This window comes from Ictidomys tridecemlineatus, chromosome 14, assembly GCF_052094955.1.
Source record: "Ictidomys tridecemlineatus isolate mIctTri1 chromosome 14, mIctTri1.hap1, whole genome shotgun sequence".
In the NCBI taxonomy this organism is placed as follows: domain Eukaryota; kingdom Metazoa; phylum Chordata; class Mammalia; order Rodentia; family Sciuridae; genus Ictidomys; species Ictidomys tridecemlineatus.
In genome coordinates this window covers 9,224,738-9,246,977 of record NC_135490.1, presented here as the reverse complement: position 1 = coordinate 9,246,977, position 22,240 = coordinate 9,224,738, and the positions used below count along the sequence as shown (strand labels likewise).

The 22,240-nt window shown below is 38.3% G+C and overlaps 1 protein-coding gene across 1 annotated transcript; it reads right to left on the bottom strand.

Moving 5' to 3' along the window:
* Nucleotides 1-4,153: 4,153 nt before the first annotated feature.
* LOC144370655 (thyroid receptor-interacting protein 11-like) lies at nucleotides 4,154-21,460 on the bottom strand. Its single transcript, XM_078031370.1, is given in 4 exon segments — nucleotides 4,154-4,254; nucleotides 4,257-7,641; nucleotides 7,738-7,880; nucleotides 18,514-21,460. Coding segments are annotated over 4 exon segments (6,576 nt in total).
* Between the last annotated feature and the right edge of the window lie 780 nt (nucleotides 21,461-22,240).

Genomic DNA, 22,240 nt, shown 5'->3' with positions numbered 1-22,240 from the left:
TGAACTATGTGTTGTAGAGACAACCTGCTCTGACCATTTCTCACTTCTGGTGCCTGCTGGACTTCCATTTCTCTGGCTGGAAAACCTGCAGAAACTGTGCTCAGGTTCAGTTTCTTTGATCAGCCTTTCTCTAGAGGCTTTTGCCTCTTCCAAAGTAGCCCTGAGCCCTCTCCCCTTCTCTATTTGATGTCCCTGTCCCTCTAAAGCTCATGTTGAGATTCCCAACTTCTAGTAACTCAGGATATGGCTGTATTTAGAAATGGGATCCCTAAAACATTAAGGGAAGGGAGCCAGAATCCAGAATGACTGGTGGCCTTCTAAGAAGCAGTGACTAGGAATCACACATGCAAAGAGGAAAGACATGCAGACAAAAACAGAAGGCAGCCACATACACAGCAGGAAAAGAAGCCCAGGACAAACCAGCCTCCAGGACTGTGAGAATAAATAAATCCTGTGCTTTAGGCCACCCACCCCTGGTAATTTGTTATGGCGGTCCTGCACGCTCACCCCCAACTGAAAGTCGACTTGTGTTTACTCCAGCGTTTTCAGTTTCAACCTTCCTTTTTCTCTCCTCAGCTGCTCAAAACCACCAAGGTTCACCACACCAATGCTTCTCACAGTAGGGCCACAGACTTCCCATGTCTGAACTCAATGAGAGCCAGCCACCAAGATAAGACAGTGATCCTCAACCACGAAATGACTCCATATTTTATAATCCTTTCTGCCCTGTCCCCAAGTAACATCAAATGGGTTTGGGGGGATATTCCCACTAAGTGGCCACCAGCTGACCATGTTGATGCCCTCATCCATAGACCAAATTCCAACATACACACTGTGTGCACTCATCAGACGTGTGCTCAGAGATACCTACCGAGGCCCAGACATGTCTGGGGCATCTGATAGCAATGGTACCTTCATAACACAAATGTGCCTTCCTAACACAAAAAATCTAGTGAACTAAGCTCTGATATGTGCTTAAAAGTCATTAAGACAAAAGGATTTCATTTCCCAAGGAATTGGTTGGACAACTTAAATATTTGTTTTGGTGGCTAAAATAGGCAAGTTTAATCCAAAGGAAGTTCAGATAAGAAAACATGGCAATAGACCACAATTTCACAATATTCTCCAGTTCTGAGTATTTCAGCCCGAACTCTTCAATAACCACTTTTGCTCTGCTCTGGTTCCTGCAAACTGATGCTGATTTAATACATTTTATGCGTATGTGAATAAGTTTTTTTCAGACTGTTTATGAATTCAAAGACTTTTCTGGGATCTAGAAGCCCCAGCCCCAGACACTCCAAGGGCAGGGCTCATACATCAAATGACTGAACATTTCCCACATCTTCCAGAGGTAGCTACAAATAGTTTCAGTTGACACCATGGCAAAAATGAGAAAGGGATTTTAAGATTCTCACATCCCTGTTTTAAATGCCATCATTAAATATATTGGGAACATAAGTATGGACTATGTCTAAAACTAGACTGGAGTATCTCCTATTCTCAACTGCTTCTTGGGTCATGTAATTTAAAGCCATAATTGCCTTGGGTCAAATAATTAATTAAGAACAAAGCAGCTGTAGAACAAGGAAAATTTTATTTTTCAGAAACATTTTTAAATCTGTTAATCTATATTCATACAAGTAAGATGTCATATAAATTATTTCCAATCATATTCTATTGCTTGTCTCAATTTTCAAAAGAATAGTATTTTCTTTTTGGGATGTTAAAATAGTTACATTATTACAAAGATCATTAAAACTTGATGAATAGGGTAAAAGTTTCTCATAAGAACTAAAGGATGGAATAAAGACTATTTAGCCAATACACATTAAGTTTCATCATGTGATTATGGAAATTTTGATTTGTTTATAATTCTGGAAATGCTCTGTGTGAATCCGGGTCTCAGACTTTGCAAAGACCATCTTTTTACAGTATCTCACCAATACAAACTTTAAAATAGTATATATTTTAGCGATGACTTTTAAATGTGAATTGTTATTCACTACCATGGATTAGTTCTGTTACTAGAATTTACTTAAAACAGATTCAATTAAGTGTCAAGTTAGGATTTTTTTAGAATGGACTTGTGAAAAATGAAAGAATCTTCTTCAATTGTAAGCAGCTGGTGCTGGTGCAAGGAAGTGATTTCACTGATGTTTAGCATGCAGGTGTGTCTCACGGCTGGGCTGGTGGTGGTCACATCAACCAATGGGCAGGACGAAGTCTCAGAGAACCACATTCGCAGAGTCGTAGGGGACTGTCCACCTCTCAGGGCAAAATTAAAGCCATAAGTGTCCTGGGTTCCATAATTTTCAGCCTTTTTTATACAAAGTCTTCTAAAGATGGTTAATGTTAGTTTCAGGTCCCATTTTTGGCACTACATTAAAAAGCCAAAGCTAGTACTTTCTTTTCTTTTCTGATTGCTGGAGACTTAAAAGGTAAATCCCATGTCCCTATCCTAAAAGAGCTTGAAAATTAAATGAATAAAAAGTTGAAACAGAAAAAAATAAAAGAAAGAAAAGTAAAAGCTGATATATATAGCTACTAGGTATCTTGTCTTCCCTTTTTATTTTTGTAAATTAAGCTAAAAGATAAATCAAAAGTTTCTAGCTTAAGTTAGATGAAATCAGATAAGAGGAAAAAGTAGATTATATAGCAAATATTTCTGACATCTGTAATTTCTAAAACCATTAAGAACATTTCTATTAAAATTAATTTAATTTTATTAAAATTTATTTGTAAATTATTTCATTAATATTAAATAATTTGATTTATATTAAATTCTATGTGAATTAAACTAATATTATTAAATTGTATTAAATTCATTTAAATAAAATTTAATAAATTTTGAATAAAACTTAGATCATAGTTTAATATAAATTAAATTTATTAGGTTAATAATGTTAATGAAATAAATTCAAATTAAATAATATTCATTAAAAATAAATTTAAATTAAATCAATTTTTACTGAATTATCATTTAATTTTTATTAAATTTTATTTAAATTAATTTTATTAAAAATGTTCTTAATGGTTTTAGAAATTACAGGTGTCAGAGAAGTGTTTCTTATATAATCTGCTTTTTCTCTTCTCTGACTTCTCCTAACTTCAGCTAAAAACTTTGATTTATCTTTTACCTTAATTTACAAAAATGAAAAATGTTTTTCTAAGGATTTCAGCTTTTAAAACATTATATGATTTTATTTCTCCTGATTTCTCCTCCCCGCTGTTTTGTGATCAAATGATTTTAAAAATGTATTTATAAGCATTATTTTAGAGCCCAAAAAGTACGTAGATAAACGGTCCCGATATTTAATGACACATCCTTGCAAATTAACTTTTCCATTGAAAATGTGTTCAGTTTGACTTATAAAAATGGTCTTCTTTCTGGACATTAACATCTAGAAAGGTGAATTAATGTAAAGTGATTTTTTTTTTACAGAAATGAAAATAAGTAAAATGGATGGGTGTCATAGTATTTGCATTAAAATTTCTCAGAATTTATCCACGAAACTTCATGTTCAGGCCTTCCCACTGTCACTTTTTTTTAGTAGTTGTTCAAGGGTTTTCTTTTCTAAACTCAAGAAGTCACAACTTTGGGCAACATTATATTTTGTTTTTATACACTCTGAATTCTGAGCTATATAGGTCTTTCTCTCATGAGTTGGATTTTTCTTCCTTTCTGTTAATTAAGTGTGTCATTTTATCTTCATAAAATTAAATGTAACAAATACAATCATAAAAAAAGAGGTTGGAGCTAATGGCTCACTAGTGGTGCACTGTACAGTTGCTCACAAAGTACATTAGAATTGGTTATTGTTGAGGATTACGTCATAACATCAAAACAAAATTTTATAAACAAAAAGTGCTACATCAAACAAAACAAATTAGATTTTTTAAGCGCTAAAGCAAAAAAAAGAAAGATAGAAAGAAAGAAAGAAGGAAATAAAGGAAGAAATAAAGAAAGAAAGAAAGAAAGAAAGAAAGAAGAAAGAGAAAGAGGGAAGACAAATACCTAGTAGCTACATACATCAGCTTTTTTCTTTCTCTTTTTGTCTACAAATACATGACACTTTTTCCAAAAGGTCACTCTCAAAAAGTACTGAGTTATGGCTTCAGTAAACTGCTACATCATCACTGGCTTGAGAGTCGCTTATGGCTTTAAAAGGTCCTTTAGTACAACCCTGGCAGGATGGTCTGGGGACAGTGGCAATGGTGTAAAGGTGGGCATGACATCTGCGAAGGGTTCCAGAGAAGATGCCCAGGTCCACTAAGTCCCAGTCCAGCTAGGTGAGTAAGTGGCTCTGAATTCTGCTGCCTCTTTACCACTTCCCGGCACCTTTGCACCTTACTTTCTTCTTCTTGGTGAATCTAGAGTTCCATGGCAGGAGCAGAAAGTTTGGGTGGTGGAAAAGCTGGATGAGATTCCCTTTCCAGAAACTTAATAAAAAGTTCTGAAAAAGAACTCCTCCGCACACATTGCTGACTTGGTATCAAAGGTGTGCTGGGGACAGATTTGGGTCCTCCTCCAAGCCAACCAGGCATCCACTTGGTAACACCTCCGCAATCTTCTTTCAACAACTCCTCCATTTCCCCCTTTTCAATGTCCAGGATCCTTCCAATTAACCGTAGCACTTCAGGACGCTTCCTTTGGGGTGTGCGGAAATGACCGATAAAAAGGTTTCTCAGGAGGCCTTTATCCACTTTTCCTTCTGTGCTGCTGGTCATGTTCGTCAATTGCTTTGGTGTATCGTCCAGCATTTCTTGCAGGAGCTCACTTTGTTTTGTGGGTTCTCCAGTCTGTTCTTCCTTGAGATCTGACTGTCTGGGTGCTGAATCCCACACAACATTTGCTTCATCCTGTAGTAATAATAATGCTTCTCCTTCGACTTTTTCTGCCTTTTCCTTCTGTTCTTTCTTGAACTCAGTCTCCAGCTGCAAGTCTTTTTCTTGCAACATGACAGAGAACCTCATGTTGGTCTCCTGCAATGCTTGGCACTCCATTTCCTTTGCTTTGTATGTTTCTGTTATGTTTTCATTTTCCGCTTTGAGTTTAGAAATGTCCATTTCTAAAATGAATATTCGCTCCTGTTCTTTTAGAAGTTTAATCTCAAGTTCTTCTTTGATTCCTTTCACTGACGTCTCATTTTCAGATTTCAATAAGTTGTCTTTTTCACCTCCATTTTCTACAGTAAGGCTTTCTTTAACTTTCGGTTCTCGAAGAACATCGGAATTCTCTGTTTGAGTGTTGTATCTGTCTCCAGGCAACTGGGCTTTTATTTGTCCAATGGTTTTCTGCAAATTCTTAATTTCCTCATCTTTTACTAAAAATAACTGGGCATGCGCAGCATTCATCTGCTCATATTGGTATTTCAATTCATTCATTTCCTTCTTCTGCTCCTGTAAAGACTGAAGTAGGCGCATTTTACCCTGTCTTTGATCTTCAATTATCTTCTGCTGATGTTTAATTTCCTCTACCAGATGATTATTGACGATATTCAGTTGAGATACCTCACATTCTAGTTCTGTGATACTATCGAGGGTTTCAGGCTCAGCCACAAGGACAGCTCTGTGCTGCTGTTCCCTAAGTCTTTCCAATTCTTCTTGCAGATGATTTCCTTCTTCTTTCATGGATTCAATCCTTCTGTCCTTTTCTTCTATGGTTTGCCTTAAGGTTCCATTTTCTCTTAAGACCCGAGAAAACTTATCTAAATTCTTTTGGAGTTCTGAACTTTGTTCTTTGAGTTTGTCAATAAACACTTTTTTCTCACTTCTACGTCGTATCAATTGCTCCGGTTCTTCTAAACCAGATGCCAAAAGTTCCTTAGTTTCTTTTTGATCAGCAGCCATTTGCTCAATCCTCTTTTTGAGGCTTGCGATTTCAAAATCCTTCTCTTGATTGAGTTGTTTCAATTTCTTGATGACAAGGTCTCCTTCATATCGTTGTTTGGCTAGCTCGTCTTTTATCAAAACGATGTGCTTTGTCGCTTCCTGGTTCTGAGTGTCCAGTTCTTCCAACTCAGCTATCAGCATTTTCTTTTCATTAATACTTTGATTCAGTTCTTGCTCCTTCGACTCCAAGTTAAGTTTTAAGTTATGGAATTGTACACACAAATTCACGTCTGTTGAAGCTGTACTTTTAATTACTTCATATTCACAGCTCAATGTTGACAGTGATATCTGAAGTTCTTTCATCTCTTGACTCAATAATGACTTCTCTTTTTCTAAAACTTGGACACGCTGATTCAGTTTCAGATTGTCTTCAGCCAGATGGTTATCCCGGTTTAAACCATTCAGTCTCATTATTTCCTTTTCAGCATCGGACAGGGCTTGTTGCAGCCTGAGCACTTCTTCCACCAATGAACTCAGTGGAAGAATTTTTCCCTTTTTGGCCACAGTATCACTCTGCTCCATCACAGAAGCCTGCGATTTACTACATTCCAGTTGCAAGTTCTCACACTGCTCAATGATTTGTCCCTTTTCCACACGGAGCTGCTCTTGTTCTCTGTTCGAGACGTTTCCGTCATTTTCTGCAGAAGATAATTTTTTATTGATGTCTTTTGTTTGATCCTCAAGTTCTTGTATCTCTTTCATCGACTCGGCATTTTCAGATGGTAGAACCTGAATAGTTTTTTGCGTCTCACAGGCTCTAACCCCTGAGTCACCTTGTTGTGACTGATTTTCAAGTTCTTCAATTCGTTCTTCGTAGTCACATAATTCCTCTCGATGCTGGGAACTTTCCTCTGCCAGTTTCTCTTGATGTGCCTTCTGCAAAACTGGCATTTCATGTTGATGATTATTTATGTCCTGGCTTTGGTTTTCTTCAAGTACCTTAATAGTATTTTGGAGTTTGCAGATTTCATTTGGATCAGAATTACGTGTTCCTTGTGCTTGACCAATATGCTTCCAGGGGCCGACTTCAGATTCAAGTCTCGAAACTTCGATCGACAAGCTCTTTATTTCATGTTGTGATGAAATGACGTCGCTAAAGTGCATGTCTCCATCAGGAAGAGGTGAAAACTGACCACTGATTCCACAGCTGGATGGAGCCGGTGCAGTGGTTATTGGTATATCTCCAGCTCCGGAGTGTACTGATGGGGCAGGTGACTGCCGTCTCCACAGGTGATCCTCTAGTACCATCTGTCTTGCTTTAGGTTGGCTGGCTTCTGTCCCTCTCTGTTGCAGTTGATGTCGGTAACGTGCAGAGGGAAGCTTTATGGGAAGCCCTGATGCTTCTTCCTGCTTTTCTTCCGGATCAGCACAATCCTTTGTAAGTCTTCCATCCGTTGATGTGAATGGAGATTGGGGAGCTTCAATTTCCTTTCTCCCACAATGAGGTAAACCTGCTTCTACCTCTTCTAAATCGTCCAGAAACGCGTCCCTGGCCAAGCTGGAGATATGGCCGGTGAGGGAAGCCAAGCTGTCCCCCACCCGACCCAAGGAGTGGCCCCAGCCGGAGCTGAGGCCCCTAAACCAGGACGACATCGCTGCAACCTCTGAGCTGCTGCAAAACCCGCTCCTCTCACCATCCACCTCTCTCCACCTCTCTCCACGGAAGGGCCTGGAGCGCGGCGGGGTCGATTGTGACCTAAGCCTCGGAATTCGGGGCGCTGCGGGGCTCGCGCCAACGTCGCCTTCTGCCTGGTAACGCAGAGCCCTGGCCTGGCCTGGCCTTCCACCAGGGACTCGCTGCCAGGGGCGCAGTCACCCCTGGGGGCCTCTGCTCCTTCCCTGGACTTTCCGCTGCCCCCCTTGGGTGACTCCGCCCTCAGCGTTGGTGACCTGCCCCTGCAGGGCGGGCTGCTCCTGCACCTGGACTGGCCGCCCTGACACCCTGGGATTTTCAATATTCATGAAGAAGCCTTTTAGAGCACTGTGACCTGCAAAGCACCCCTGAAATCATGGTTTCCTACAAATGAGTCCAATTTGCTGTCATAAAGAAAGTTGTATTGATCATTCTGACTGCAGTTACCAATTCATTCCATACCTTAACATCCCTAACTTACTGAAAGTCTGTCCTCCATATGCTAACTCACTCTCGTGGCTCTTATCAAAATACTGTGACTCCTTTGGCTCTTGAATGACTTGATTCTGGTTTTTGGGTTTTTTTCCCCCTACTTTCAAAACAAGTTCTTTACCCTGGATGGGTTTAATGCTTTAGTGGTATTATGCCCAGACATGAATCAAGGTAGCTATAGCAATTTATAGATTATACTAATTAAAAACTTGCAACTTTGTGGGTAAAAAGGTAATATAACTAATATTATCCCAACATTTTGCTCCTGAAATACATTTTTCATAGTATCCTTTTAGTAAAATTTTTTGGAAAAGGGATCATCTCATTTGTAACTACAAAAAACTTTTCAGTGTTTGGAGGAATTTCCAGATTAATGATCAAAAGAAAATCAAAGAAGGAAGAGTATCCCAGCCCAGCAGCTTCTACAGACACCAATAGGCTTTATACCTCAAGCTAGAGTGAAATAGGTCCAAGAAAGTTTATGTTGATGAACAGATAAACTCATATAACTATGTTTTCTCATCTTGGAAAGGCAGGTGACAGCAGCGGTTAGGATTCCAGAAAACTGTTGACAACCCACAAGTCAAAGAGACAAGTTGGTGTCAGTGTTCTTTAATAAAAGCATAAAAAGATTTGCCGAAAATCTAACCATTTATTTGTACCATACATTAAACGTCTCAGTGCTAAGAAATATTCCAGAGCAGCAGATACAACTTGCTATTAATTTTATTTATTTATTTTTGTTTTTTGTTGCTAATAGACATTTATTTATTTATTTATTTATTTATTTATTCATATGCAGTGCTGAGAATCGAACCCAATGCCTCACACATGCCAGGCAAGTGTGCTTCCACTGACCCATGACCCTAGCCCCATTGCTATTTCAATAAAGAAACTTCTATTGAAAGTTTTACTTAGTTTTTATTTAAATTTCTAGAAAATAGATAAAAATTGATCCTATAATTAAAAACTCCAAAAACTTGCTTTAAAATTCCCCACTTTGATATTACTTTATTATGGGTTAATGGACCTCCTAATTCTGGACCAGAGCAGCAACAATCTCAAGAACCATTGTGAACATCTCCAAGGGTTCTGGATTTGCCATTTCATCAAAGTCCTGATGTCCTCCAGAAATGCCCACCCAATTTCCAGATTGCACAACCAGTCTTCTCATCCCAATATCAAGAACTTTGTGTGTTACCTACTTTGTTCCTTGAAGTAAGCAACCTTGAAAAAACAGAGTTGAATCACGCTAAATGAAATTACTCTTGTGATGGGACATAAGAGGCACATAGAGAGCTCATCCTCAACAAAATGCTGCCTATAGGAGACTCATCTGTTAGGAAAAGACATACACAGACTGAAGGGGAAAGGTTGGGAAAAATCATACCCCTCACATGCACTAGCAAGCAGGGGTTTCCATGCTCATAGCACACAAAGCAGACTTCAAGCCAAAGTTAATCAAAAAGGATAAAGATGGAATTCAGATACTGCTCAAGGGAACCAGACACCAACAAGACATAACAAGCATCAATAGATATGCCCCAAACAATGGTGCCACTGTGTTCATCAATCAAACTCTTCTCAAGTTCAAGAGTCAAATTGACCACAACACAATAATCTCGGGTGACCTTAACACACCTCTCTCAAAACTGGGTACATCTTCCAAACAAAAGTTGAATAAAGAAACTGCAGAGCACAATAACACAATTAATAACTTGGACTTAACTGACATATATAGACTATTTCGACCGGCATCAAACAGATACACTTTCTTCTCAGCAGCACATGGATTCTTCTCTAAAATAGAGCATTATACTATGCCACAAAGCAACTCTTAGCAAATACCATGCATTTTACCAGATCATAATGAAATGAAATTGGAAATCAATGACAAAATAAAAAATAAAAATGTTTTCATCACATGGAGACTCAACAATATGCTACTGAATGAACAATGGGTGACAGAAGACATCAAGGGGGAGATTAAAAAATTCTCAGAGGTAAATGAGAGCATAGATACAACATATCGAAATCTCTGGGACACTACGAAAGCTGTACTAAGAGGAAAACTCATTGCATGGAGTTCATTCCTTAAAAGAAGAAAACTCAACAAACGAATGACCTCACACTACAGCTCAAAGCCCTAGAAACAGAACAAATCAGCAGCAAAGGCAGTAGAAGGCAAGAAATAATTAAAATTAGAGAGGAAATCAAGGAAATCAGAACAAAAGAAACAACTGAAAAAAATTTACAAAGCTAAAAGTTGGTTCTCTTAAAAAATAAATAAAATGGACTGACCTTTAGCCACACTAACGAAGAGAAGGAGAGAGCGAATTCAAATTACCAGCATACGTGATGAAAAGGCAATATCACAATAGACACTTCAGAAATACAGAAGATAATTAGAAATTATTGTTAAACCTTATACTCCAATAAAATAGAAGATTTGGAAGGCATCGAAAAATTTCTTAAGTCATATGATCTGCCCAGATTGAGTCAGAAAGATATACACAACTTAAACAGACCAATATCAAGTGAGGAAACAGAAGAAGCCATCAAAAGACGACCAACCAAGAAAAGGCCAGGACCGGATGGATACACAGCTGAGTTCTACAAGACCTTTAAAGAAGAACTAATACCAATACTCTTCAATTTATTTCAGGAAAGAGAAAAAGAAGGAGCACTTCCAAACTCATTCTATAAGGCCAACCAACATCACCCTGATTCCAAAACTGGACAAAGACACATCAAAGAAAGAAAACTTCAGACCCATATCTCTAATGAACATAGATGCAAAAATTCTCAATAAAATTCTGGCAAATCAAATACAAAAACATATCCAAAAGATCGCTCACCACGATCAAATTGGATTTATCCTAGGGATGCAAGGTTGGTTCAACATATGGAAATCAATAAATGCAATTCATTACATCAATATACTCAAAAATAAGAATCATATGATCACCGCAATAGACGCAGAAAAACCATTTGACAAAATACAGCACCACTTCAGGTTCAAAACACCAGAAAAACTGGGGATAACAGGAATAGATCTCCAGATCTTAAAGGCTATCTACGCAAAGCCCCACACCAACACCATTCTAAATGGAGAACAAATGAAGGCATTCCCTCTAAAATCTGCAACAAGACAGGGATGCCCTTTTTCACCACTTCTATTCAGCATAGTTCTTGAAACACTGGCCAGAGCAATTAGACAGACGAAAGAAATTAAAGGAATATGTATAGGAAAAGAAGAACGTAATTTAGCTTTACTTGCCGATGTTATGATTCTATACCTAGAAGACCCAAAAAGCTCCACCAGAAAATTTCTAGAACTAGTAAATGAATTCAGCAAAGTAGCAGGATATAAAATCAATACCCATAAATCAAAGGCCTTTCTGTATATCAGTGACAATTTCTCTGAGAAGAAAATGAGGAAAACTACCCCATTCACAATATTCTCAAAAATAAATAAATAAATAAATAAATAAGATACTCGCAAATCAAGGAAAGAGGTGAAAGATGTATACAAAGAAAACTACAGAACCCTAAAGAAAGAAATCAAAGAAGACCTTAGTAGATGGAAAGATCTACGTTGCTCCTGGGTAAGCAGAATTAATATTATCAAAATGACCATACTTCCAAAAGCACTATACAGATTTAATGCAATTCCCATCAGAATCACAATGGAATTCCTCATAGAAATAGAAAAAGCAATCATGAAATTCATCTGGAAAACTAAGAGACCCAGGATAGCTAAAGCAATCCTAAGCAGGAAGAGTGAAGCAGGTGGTATTGCTATACCAGACCTCCAATTATACTACAGAGCAACAGTAACAAACACAGCCTGGGATTGTCACCAAAACAGGCAGGTTGACCAATGGTACAGAGAAGAGGACACAGAGACTAACCCACAAAATTACAATTATCTTACATTAGACAAAGGTGCCAAAAACATGCACTGGAGAAAAGATAGCCTCTTCAACAAATGGTGCTGGGAAACCTGAAATCCCTATGCAACAAAATGAAATTAAACCCCTATCTCTCACCATGCACAAACTTAACTCAAAATGGATCAAGGACCTAGGAATTAAACCAGAGACTCTGTGTCTAATAGAAGAAAAAGTAGGCCCTAATCTCCATCATGTGGGATTAGGCCCCAACTTCCTTAATAAAACTCCCATAGCGCAAGAATTAAAACCAAGAATCAATAAATGGGATGGAATCCAAGTGAAAAGATTCTTTTCAGTAAAAGAAACAATCTGTGAGGTGAACAGAGAGCCTACATCCTGGGAGCAAACTTTTACCTCCCACACATCAGATAGAGCACTAATCTCTAGGGTATACAAAGAACTCAAAAAGCTAAACACCAAAAAAAAAAAAAAAATATATATATATATATATATATATATATATATATATATATATATATATATAATAATAACCCAATCAACAAATGGGCCAAGGACCTGAACAGACACTTCTCAGAAGAGGATCTACAATCAATCAACAAATATATTAAAAAATGCTCATTATCTATAGCAATCAGAGAAATGTAAATCAAAACCACTCTAATATATCATCTCACTCCAGTCAGAATGGCAGCTATTATGGAGACAAACAACAGTAAGTGTGGGTGAGGATGTGGGGGAAAAGGCACACTCATACGTTGCTGGTGGGAGTACAAATTGGTGTGGCCAATTTGGAAAGCAGTATGGAGATTCCTTGGAAAACTGGATATGGAACCACCCTTTGACCCAGCTTTTCTTCTCCTTGGGCTGTACCCAAAGGACTTAAAAACAGCATACTACAGGGACACAGACACATCCATGTTTATAGCTGCACACTTCACAATAGCTAAACTGTGGAGCCACCTAGATGCCCTTCAGTGGATGAATGGATACAAAAGCAATGTGGCATATATACACAGTGGAATTTGACTCAGCATTAAAAAAGAACAAAACCATGGCTTTTGCAGGTAAATGGATGGCTTTGGAGAAGATACTGCTAAGTGATTTTTGATTTTGGAGAGAGCCCGAGCAAGGTGATGAAACTATTACTCAAAGTCTTTCATTTACATGTGGCGACAAAATAATTGGTACATTAATAAAAATTTTAAAAGAAAGCAATAGTTGGAACTCAAAGCATTCTTCTCCTCCTTAAACTATTTTCACTTAATGTTAAGATTTTCCTCTTCCAAAAAGTCAAATGAGGAGCGAGTGCAGCTGTATTTTTCTTTGAACACAGGAACAGCTTTTAAGTTTTTAAGTCGTTATAAGTTTGATTATATCCCGAGACAGACTCTCCCAAGGGAAGATTTACCAACCAAGTCACCATCAGGCACAAACATTCACAAACAGTCGTGAAAAAGGTGTTTATCAATAATAGCGAACGACATCTGCTCTGCCTCTTACAATAGGGGGAAGAAGGGTAGAAGGTTTTAAGTCTCATTTCTTTCCCTCTGTGCTTTGTGGATTTGTCTCTTGGGCTTGTTTATAATGGCTAATCAAGAGAGAAATGGGAAAGAGAGAATGCACTGATCACACTGGAAATGGTGCCTAGAGGAAGAAAAGAGGTCAGTAGGATCAGAGGGAGGTAAAGAAAAGGAGACAGAAATGGTATTGGTGTTAGCACATACATGATACTATGTTTCAATAATTATATTATACTATATGTAATTAATATGCAATATTAGTATGTCATATATATGTTATATAGTAACATTAGTATGTATAAAAATCATAAATAGCATATATGTGTGTGTGTGTGTGTGTGAGAGAGAGATAACTGTATATTTCAGTATTGGTCACGTTGCTTAGATTTGGGGAAAATTTGTCAGGAACAAAGAGAGAACATGGAGGGAAACGGCTTTATATGCAGGAGTCTGAAAGGCCGGAAAGAGGAGTCTGAACTATGTGTTGTAGAGACAACCTGCTCTGACCATTTCTCACTTCTGGTGCCTGCTGGACTTCCATTTCTCTGGCTGGAAAACCTGCAGAAACTGTGCTCAGGTTCAGTTTCTTTGATCAGCCTTTCTCTAGAGGCTTTTGCCTCTTCCAAAGTAGCCCTGAGCCCTCTCCCCTTCTCTATTTGATGTCCCTGTCCCTCTAAAGCTCATGTTGAGATTCCCAACTTCTAGTAACTCAGGATATGGCTGTATTTAGAAATGGGATCCCTAAAACATTAAGGGAAGGGAGCCAGAATCCAGAATGACTGGTGGCCTTCTAAGAAGCAGTGACTAGGAATCACACATGCAAAGAGGAAAGACATGCAGACAAAAACAGAAGGCAGCCACATACACAGCAGGAAAAGAAGCCCAGGACAAACCAGCCTCCAGGACTGTGAGAATAAATAAATCCTGTGCTTTAGGCCACCCACCCCTGGTAATTTGTTATGGCGGTCCTGCACGCTCACCCCCAACTGAAAGTCGCCTTGTGTTTACTCCAGCGTTTTCAGTTTCAACCTTCCTTTTTCTCTCCTCAGCTGCTCAAAACCACCAAGGTTCACCACACCAATGCTTCTCACAGTAGGGCCACAGGCTTCCCATCTCTGAACTCAATGAGAGCCAGCCACCAAGATAAGACAGTGATCCTCAACCACGAAATGACTCCATATTTTATAATCCTTTCTGCCCTGTCCCCAAGTAACATCAAATGGGTTTGGGGGGATATTCCCACTAAGTGGCCACCAACTGACCATGTTGATGCCCTCATCCATAGACCAAATTCCAACATACACACTGTGTGCACTCATCAGACGTGTGCTCAGAGATACCTACCGAGGCCCAGACATGTCTGGGGCATCTGATAGCAATGGTACCTTCATAACACAAATGTGCCTTCCTAACACAAAAAATCTAGTGAACTAAGCTCTGATATGTGCTTAAAAGTCATTAAGACAAAAGGATTTCATTTCCCAAGGAATTGGTTGGACAACTTAAATATTTGTTTTGGTGGCTAAAATAGGCAAGTTTAATCCAAAGGAAGTTCAGATAAGAAAACATGGCAATAGACCACAAGTTCACAATATTCTCCAGTTCTGAGTATTTCAGCCCGAACTCTTCAATAACCACTTTTGCTCTGCTCTGGTTCCTGCAAACTGATGCTGATTTAATACATTTTATGCATATGTGAATAAGTTTTTTTCAGACTGTTTATGAATTCAAAGACTTTTCTGGGATCTAGAAGCCCCAGCCCCAGACACTCCAAGGGCAGGGCTCATACATCAAATGACTGAACATTTCCCACATCTTCCAGAGGTTACTACAAATAGTTTCAGTTGACACCATGGCAAAAATGAGAAAGGGATTTTAAGATTCTCACATCCCTGTTTTAAATGCCATCATTAAATATATTGGGAACATGAGTATGGACTATGTCTAAAACTAGACTGGAGTATCTCCTATTCTCAACTGCTTCTTGGGTCATGTAATTTAAAGCCATAATTGCCTTGGGTCAAATAATTAATTAAGAACAAAGCAGCTGTAGAACAAGGAAAATTTTATTTTTCAGAAACATTTTTAAATCTGTTAATCTATATTCATACAAGTAAGATGTCATATAAATTATTTCCAATCATATTCTATTGCTTGTCTCAATTTTCAAAAGAATAGTATTTTCTTTTTGGGATGTTAAAATAGTTACATTATTACAAAGATCATTAAAACTTGATGAATAGGGTAAAAGTTTCTCATAAGAACTAAAGGATGGAATAAAGACTATTTAGCCAATACACATTAAGTTTCATCATGTGATTATGGAAATTTTGATTTGTTTATAATTCTGGAAATGCTCTGTGTGAATCCGGGTCTCAGACTTTGCAAAGACCATCTTTTTACAGTATCTCACCAATACAAACTTTAAAATAGTATATATTTTAGCGATGACTTTTAAATGTGAATTGTTATTCACTACCATGGATTAGTTCTGTTACTAGAATTTACTTAAAACAGATTCAATTAAGTGTCAAGTTAGGATTTTTTTAGAATGGACTTGTGAAAAATGAAAGAATCTTCTTCAATTGTAAGCAGCTGGTGCTGGTGCAAGGAAGTGATTTCACTGATGTTTAGCATGCAGGTGTGTCTCACGGCTGGGCTGGTGGTGGTCACATCAACCAATGGGCAGGACGAAGTCTCAGAGAACCACATTCGCAGAGTCGTAGGGGACTGTCCACCTCTCAGGGCAAAATTAAAGCCATAAGTGTCCTGGGTTCCATAATTTTCAGCCTTTTTTATACAAAGTCTTCTAAAGATGGTTAATGTTAGTTTCAGGTCCCATTTTTGGCACTACATTAAAAAGCCAAAGCTAGTACTTTCTTTTCTTTTCTGATTGCTGGAGACTTAAAAGGTAAATCCCATGTCCCTATCCTAAAAGAGCTTGAAAATTAAATGAATAAAAAGTTGAAACAGAAAAAAATAAAAGAAAGAAAAGTAAAAGCTGATATATATAGCTACTAGGTATCTTGTCTTCCCTTTTTATTTTTGTAAATTAAGCTAAAAGATAAATCAAAAGTTTCTAGCTTAAGTTAGATGAAATCAGATAAGAGGAAAAAGTAGATTATATAGCAAATATTTCTGACATCTGTAATTTCTAAAACCATTAAGAACATTTCTATTAAAATTAATTTAATTTTATTAAAATTTATTTGTAAATTATTTCATTAATATTAAATAATTTGATTTATATTAAATTCTATGTGAATTAAACTAATATTATTAAATTGTATTAAATTCATTTAAATAAAATTTAATAAATTTTGAATAAAACTTAGATCATAGTTTAATATAAATTAAATTTATTAGGTTAATAATGTTAATGAAATAAATTCAAATTAAATAATATTCATTAAAAATAAATTTAAATTAAATCAATTTTTACTGAATTATCATTTAATTTTTATTAAATTTTATTTAAATTAATTTTATTAAAAATGTTCTTAATGGTTTTAGAAATTACAGGTGTCAGAGAAGTGTTTCTTATATAATCTGCTTTTTCTCTTCTCTGACTTCTCCTAACTTCAGCTAAAAACTTTGATTTATCTTTTACCTTAATTTACAAAAATGAAAAATGTTTTTCTAAGGATTTCAGCTTTTAAAACATTATATGATTTTATTTCTCCTGATTTCTCCTCCCCGCTGTTTTGTGATCAAATGATTTTAAAAATGTATTTATAAGCATTATTTTAGAGCCCAAAAAGTACGTAGATAAACGGTCCCGATATTTAATGACACATCCTTGCAAATTAACTTTTCCATTGAAAATGTGTTCAGTTTGACTTATAAAAATGGTCTTCTTTCTGGACATTAACATCTAGAAAGGTGAATTAATGTAAAGTGATTTTTTTTTTACAGAAATGAAAATAAGTAAAATGGATGGGTGTCATAGTATTTGCATTAAAATTTCTCAGAATTTATCCACGAAACTTCATGTTCAGGCCTTCCCACTGTCACTTTTTTTTAGTAGTTGTTCAAGGGTTTTCTTTTCTAAACTCAAGAAGTCACAACTTTGGGCAACATTATATTTTGTTTTTATACACTCTGAATTCTGAGCTATATAGGTCTTTCTCTCATGAGTTGGATTTTTCTTCCTTTCTGTTAATTAAGTGTGTCATTTTATCTTCATAAAATTAAATGTAACAAATACAATCATAAAAAAAGAGGTTGGAGCTAATGGCTCACTAGTGGTGCACTGTACAGTTGCTCACAAAGTACATTAGAATTGGTTATTGTTGAGGATTACGTCATAACATCAAAACAAAATTTTATAAACAAAAAGTGCTACATCAAACAAAACAAATTAGATTTTTTAAGCGCTAAAGCAAAAAAAAGAAAGATAGAAAGAAAGAAAGAAAGAAGGAAATAAAGGAAGAAATAAAGAAAGAAAGAAAGAAAGAAAGAAAGAAAGAAAGAAAGAAAGAAAGAAAGAAAGAAAGAAAGAAAGAAAGAAGAAAGAGAAAGAGGGAAGACAAATACCTAGTAGCTACATACATCAGCTTTTTTCTTTCTCTTTTTGTCTACAAATACATGACACTTTTTCCAAAAGGTCACTCTCAAAAAGTACTGAGTTATGGCTTCAGTAAACTGCTACATCATCACTGGCTTGAGAGTCGCTTATGGCTTTAAAAGGTCCTTTAGTACAACCCTGGCAGGATGGTCTGGGGACAGTGGCAATGGTGTAAAGGTGGGCATGACATCTGCGAAGGGTTCCAGAGAAGATGCCCAGGTCCACTAAGTCCCAGTCCAGCTAGGTGAGTAAGTGGCTCTGAATTCTGCTGCCTCTTTACCACTTCCCGGCACCTTTGCACCTTGCTTTCTTCTTCTTGGTGAATCTAGAGTTCCATGGCAGGAGCAGAAAGTTTGGGTGGTGGAAAAGCTGGATGAGATTCCCTTTCCAGAAACTTAATAAAAAGTTCTGAAAAAGAACTCCTCCGCACACATTGCTGACTTGGTATCAAAGGTGTGCTGGGGACAGATTTGGGTCCTCCTCCAAGCCAACCAGGCATCCACTTGGTAACACCTCCGCAATCTTCTTTCAACAACTCCTCCATTTCCCCCTTTTCAATGTCCAGGATCCTTCCAATTAACCGTAGCACTTCAGGACGCTTCCTTTGGGGTGTGCGGAAATGACCGATAAAAAGGTTTCTCAGGAGGCCTTTATCCACTTTTCCTTCTGTGCTGCTGGTCATGTTCGTCAATTGCTTTGGTGTATCGTCCAGCATTTCTTGCAGGAGCTCACTTTGTTTTGTGGGTTCTCCAGTCTGTTCTTCCTTGAGATCTGACTGTCTGGGTGCTGAATCCCACACAACATTTGCTTCATCCTGTAGTAATAATAATGCTTCTCCTTCGACTTTTTCTGCCTTTTCCTTCTGTTCTTTCTTGAACTCAGTCTCCAGCTGCAAGTCTTTTTCTTGCAACATGACAGAGAACCTCATGTTGGTCTCCTGCAATGCTTGGCACTCCATTTCCTTTGCTTTGTATGTTTCTGTTATGTTTTCATTTTCCGCTTTGAGTTTAGAAATGTCCATTTCTAAAATGAATATTCGCTCCTGTTCTTTTAGAAGTTTAATCTCAAGTTCTTCTTTGATTCCTTTCACTGACGTCTCATTTTCAGATTTCAATAAGTTGTCTTTTTCACCTCCATTTTCTACAGTAAGGCTTTCTTTAACTTTCGGTTCTCGAAGAACATCGGAATTCTCTGTTTGAGTGTTGTATCTGTCTCCAGGCAACTGGGCTTTTATTTGTCCAATGGTTTTCTGCAAATTCTTAATTTCCTCATCTTTTACTAAAAATAACTGGGCATGCGCAGCATTCATCTGCTCATATTGGTATTTCAATTCATTCATTTCCTTCTTCTGCTCCTGTAAAGACTGAAGTAGGCGCATTTTACCCTGTCTTTGATCTTCAATTATCTTCTGCTGATGTTTAATTTCCTCTACCAGATGATTATTGACGATATTCAGTTGAGATACCTCACATTCTAGTTCTGTGATACTATCGAGGGTTTCAGGCTCAGCCACAAGGACAGCTCTGTGCTGCTGTTCCCTAAGTCTTTCCAATTCTTCTTGCAGATGATTTCCTTCTTCTTTCATGGATTCAATCCTTCTGTCCTTTTCTTCTATGGTTTGCCTTAAGGTTCCATTTTCTCTTAAGACCCGAGAAAACTTATCTAAATTCTTTTGGAGTTCTGAACTTTGTTCTTTGAGTTTGTCAATAAACACTTTTTTCTCACTTCTACGTCGTATCAATTGCTCCGGTTCTTCTAAACCAGATGCCAAAAGTTCCTTAGTTTCTTTTTGATCAGCAGCCATTTGCTCAATCCTCTTTTTGAGGCTTGCGATTTCAAAATCCTTCTCTTGATTGAGTTGTTTCAATTTCTTGATGACAAGGTCTCCTTCATATCGTTGTTTGGCTAGCTCGTCTTTTATCAAAACGATGTGCTTTGTCGCTTCCTGGTTCTGAGTGTCCAGTTCTTCCAACTCAGCTATCAGCATTTTCTTTTCATTAATACTTTGATTCAGTTCTTGCTCCTTCGACTCCAAGTTAAGTTTTAAGTTATGGAATTGTACACACAAATTCACGTCTGTTGAAGCTGTACTTTTAATTACTTCATATTCACAGCTCAATGTTGACAGTGATATCTGAAGTTCTTTCATCTCTTGACTCAATAATGACTTCTCTTTTTCTAAAACTTGGACACGCTGATTCAGTTTCAGATTGTCTTCAGCCAGATGGTTATCCCGGTTTAAACCATTCAGTCTCATTATTTCCTTTTCAGCATCGGACAGGGCTTGTTGCAGCCTGAGCACTTCTTCCACCAATGAACTCAGTGGAAGAATTTTTCCCTTTTTGGCCACAGTATCACTCTGCTCCATCACAGAAGCCTGCGATTTACTACATTCCAGTTGCAAGTTCTCACACTGCTCAATGATTTGTCCCTTTTCCACACGGAGCTGCTCTTGTTCTCTGTTCGAGACGTTTCCGTCATTTTCTGCAGAAGATAATTTTTTATTGATGTCTTTTGTTTGATCCTCAAGTTCTTGTATCTCTTTCATCGACTCGGCATTTTCAGATGGTAGAACCTGAATAGTTTTTTGCGTCTCACAGGCTCTAACCCCTGAGTCACCTTGTTGTGACTGATTTTCAAGTTCTTCAATTCGTTCTTCGTAGTCACATAATTCCTCTCGATGCTGGGAACTTTCCTCTGCCAGTTTCTCTTGATGTGCCTTCTGCAAAACTGGCATTTCATGTTGATGATTATTTATGTCCTGGCTTTGGTTTTCTTCAAGTACCTTAATAGTATTTTGGAGTTTGCAGATTTCATTTGGATCAGAATTACGTGTTCCTTGTGCTTGACCAATATGCTTCCAGGGGCCGACTTCAGATTCAAGTCTCGAAACTTCGATCGACAAGCTCTTTATTTCATGTTGTGATGAAATGACGTCGCTAAAGTGCATGTCTCCATCAGGAAGAGGTGAAAACTGACCACTGATTCCACAGCTGGATGGAGCCGGTGCAGTGGTTATTGGTATATCTCCAGCTCCGGAGTGTACTGATGGGGCAGGTGACTGCCGTCTCCACAGGTGATCCTCTAGTACCATCTGTCTTGCTTTAGGTTGGCTGGCTTCTGTCCCTCTCTGTTGCAGTTGATGTCGGTAACGTGCAGAGGGAAGCTTTATGGGAAGCCCTGATGCTTCTTCCTGCTTTTCTTCCGGATCAGCACAATCCTTTGTAAGTCTTCCATCCGTTGATGTGAATGGAGATTGGGGAGCTTCAATTTCCTTTCTCCCACAATGAGGTAAACCTGCTTCTACCTCTTCTAAATCGTCCAGAAACGCGTCCCTGGCCAAGCTGGAGATATGGCCGGTGAGGGAAGCCAAGCTGTCCCCCACCCGACCCAAGGAGTGGCCCCAGCCGGAGCTGAGGCCCCTAAACCAGGACGACATCGCTGCAACCTCTGAGCTGCTGCAAAACCCGCTCCTCTCACCATCCACCTCTCTCCACCTCTCTCCACGGAAGGGCCTGGAGCGCGGCGGGGTCGATTGTGACCTAAGCCTCGGAATTCGGGGCGCTGCGGGGCTCGCGCCAACGTCGCCTTCTGCCTGGTAACGCAGAGCCCTGGCCTGGCCTGGCCTTCCACCAGGGACTCGCTGCCAGGGGCGCAGTCACCCCTGGGGGCCTCTGCTCCTTCCCTGGACTTTCCGCTGCCCCCCTTGGGTGACTCCGCCCTCAGCGTTGGTGACCTGCCCCTGCAGGGCGGGCTGCTCCTGCACCTGGACTGGCCGCCCTGACACCCTGGGATTTTCAATATTCATGAAGAAGCCTTTTAGAGCACTGTGACCTGCAAAGCACCCCTGAAATCATGGTTTCCTACAAATGAGTCCAATTTGCTGTCATAAAGAAAGTTGTATTGATCATTCTGACTGCAGTTACCAATTCATTCCATACCTTAACATCCCTAACTTACTGAAAGTCTGTCCTCCATATGCTAACTCACTCTCGTGGCTCTTATCAAAATACTGTGACTCCTTTGGCTCTTGAATGACTTGATTCTGGTTTTTGGGTTTTTTTCCCCCTACTTTCAAAACAAGTTCTTTACCCTGGATGGGTTTAATGCTTTAGTGGTATTATGCCCAGACATGAATCAAGGTAGCTATAGCAATTTATAGATTATACTAATTAAAAACTTGCAACTTTGTGGGTAAAAAGGTAATATAACTAATATT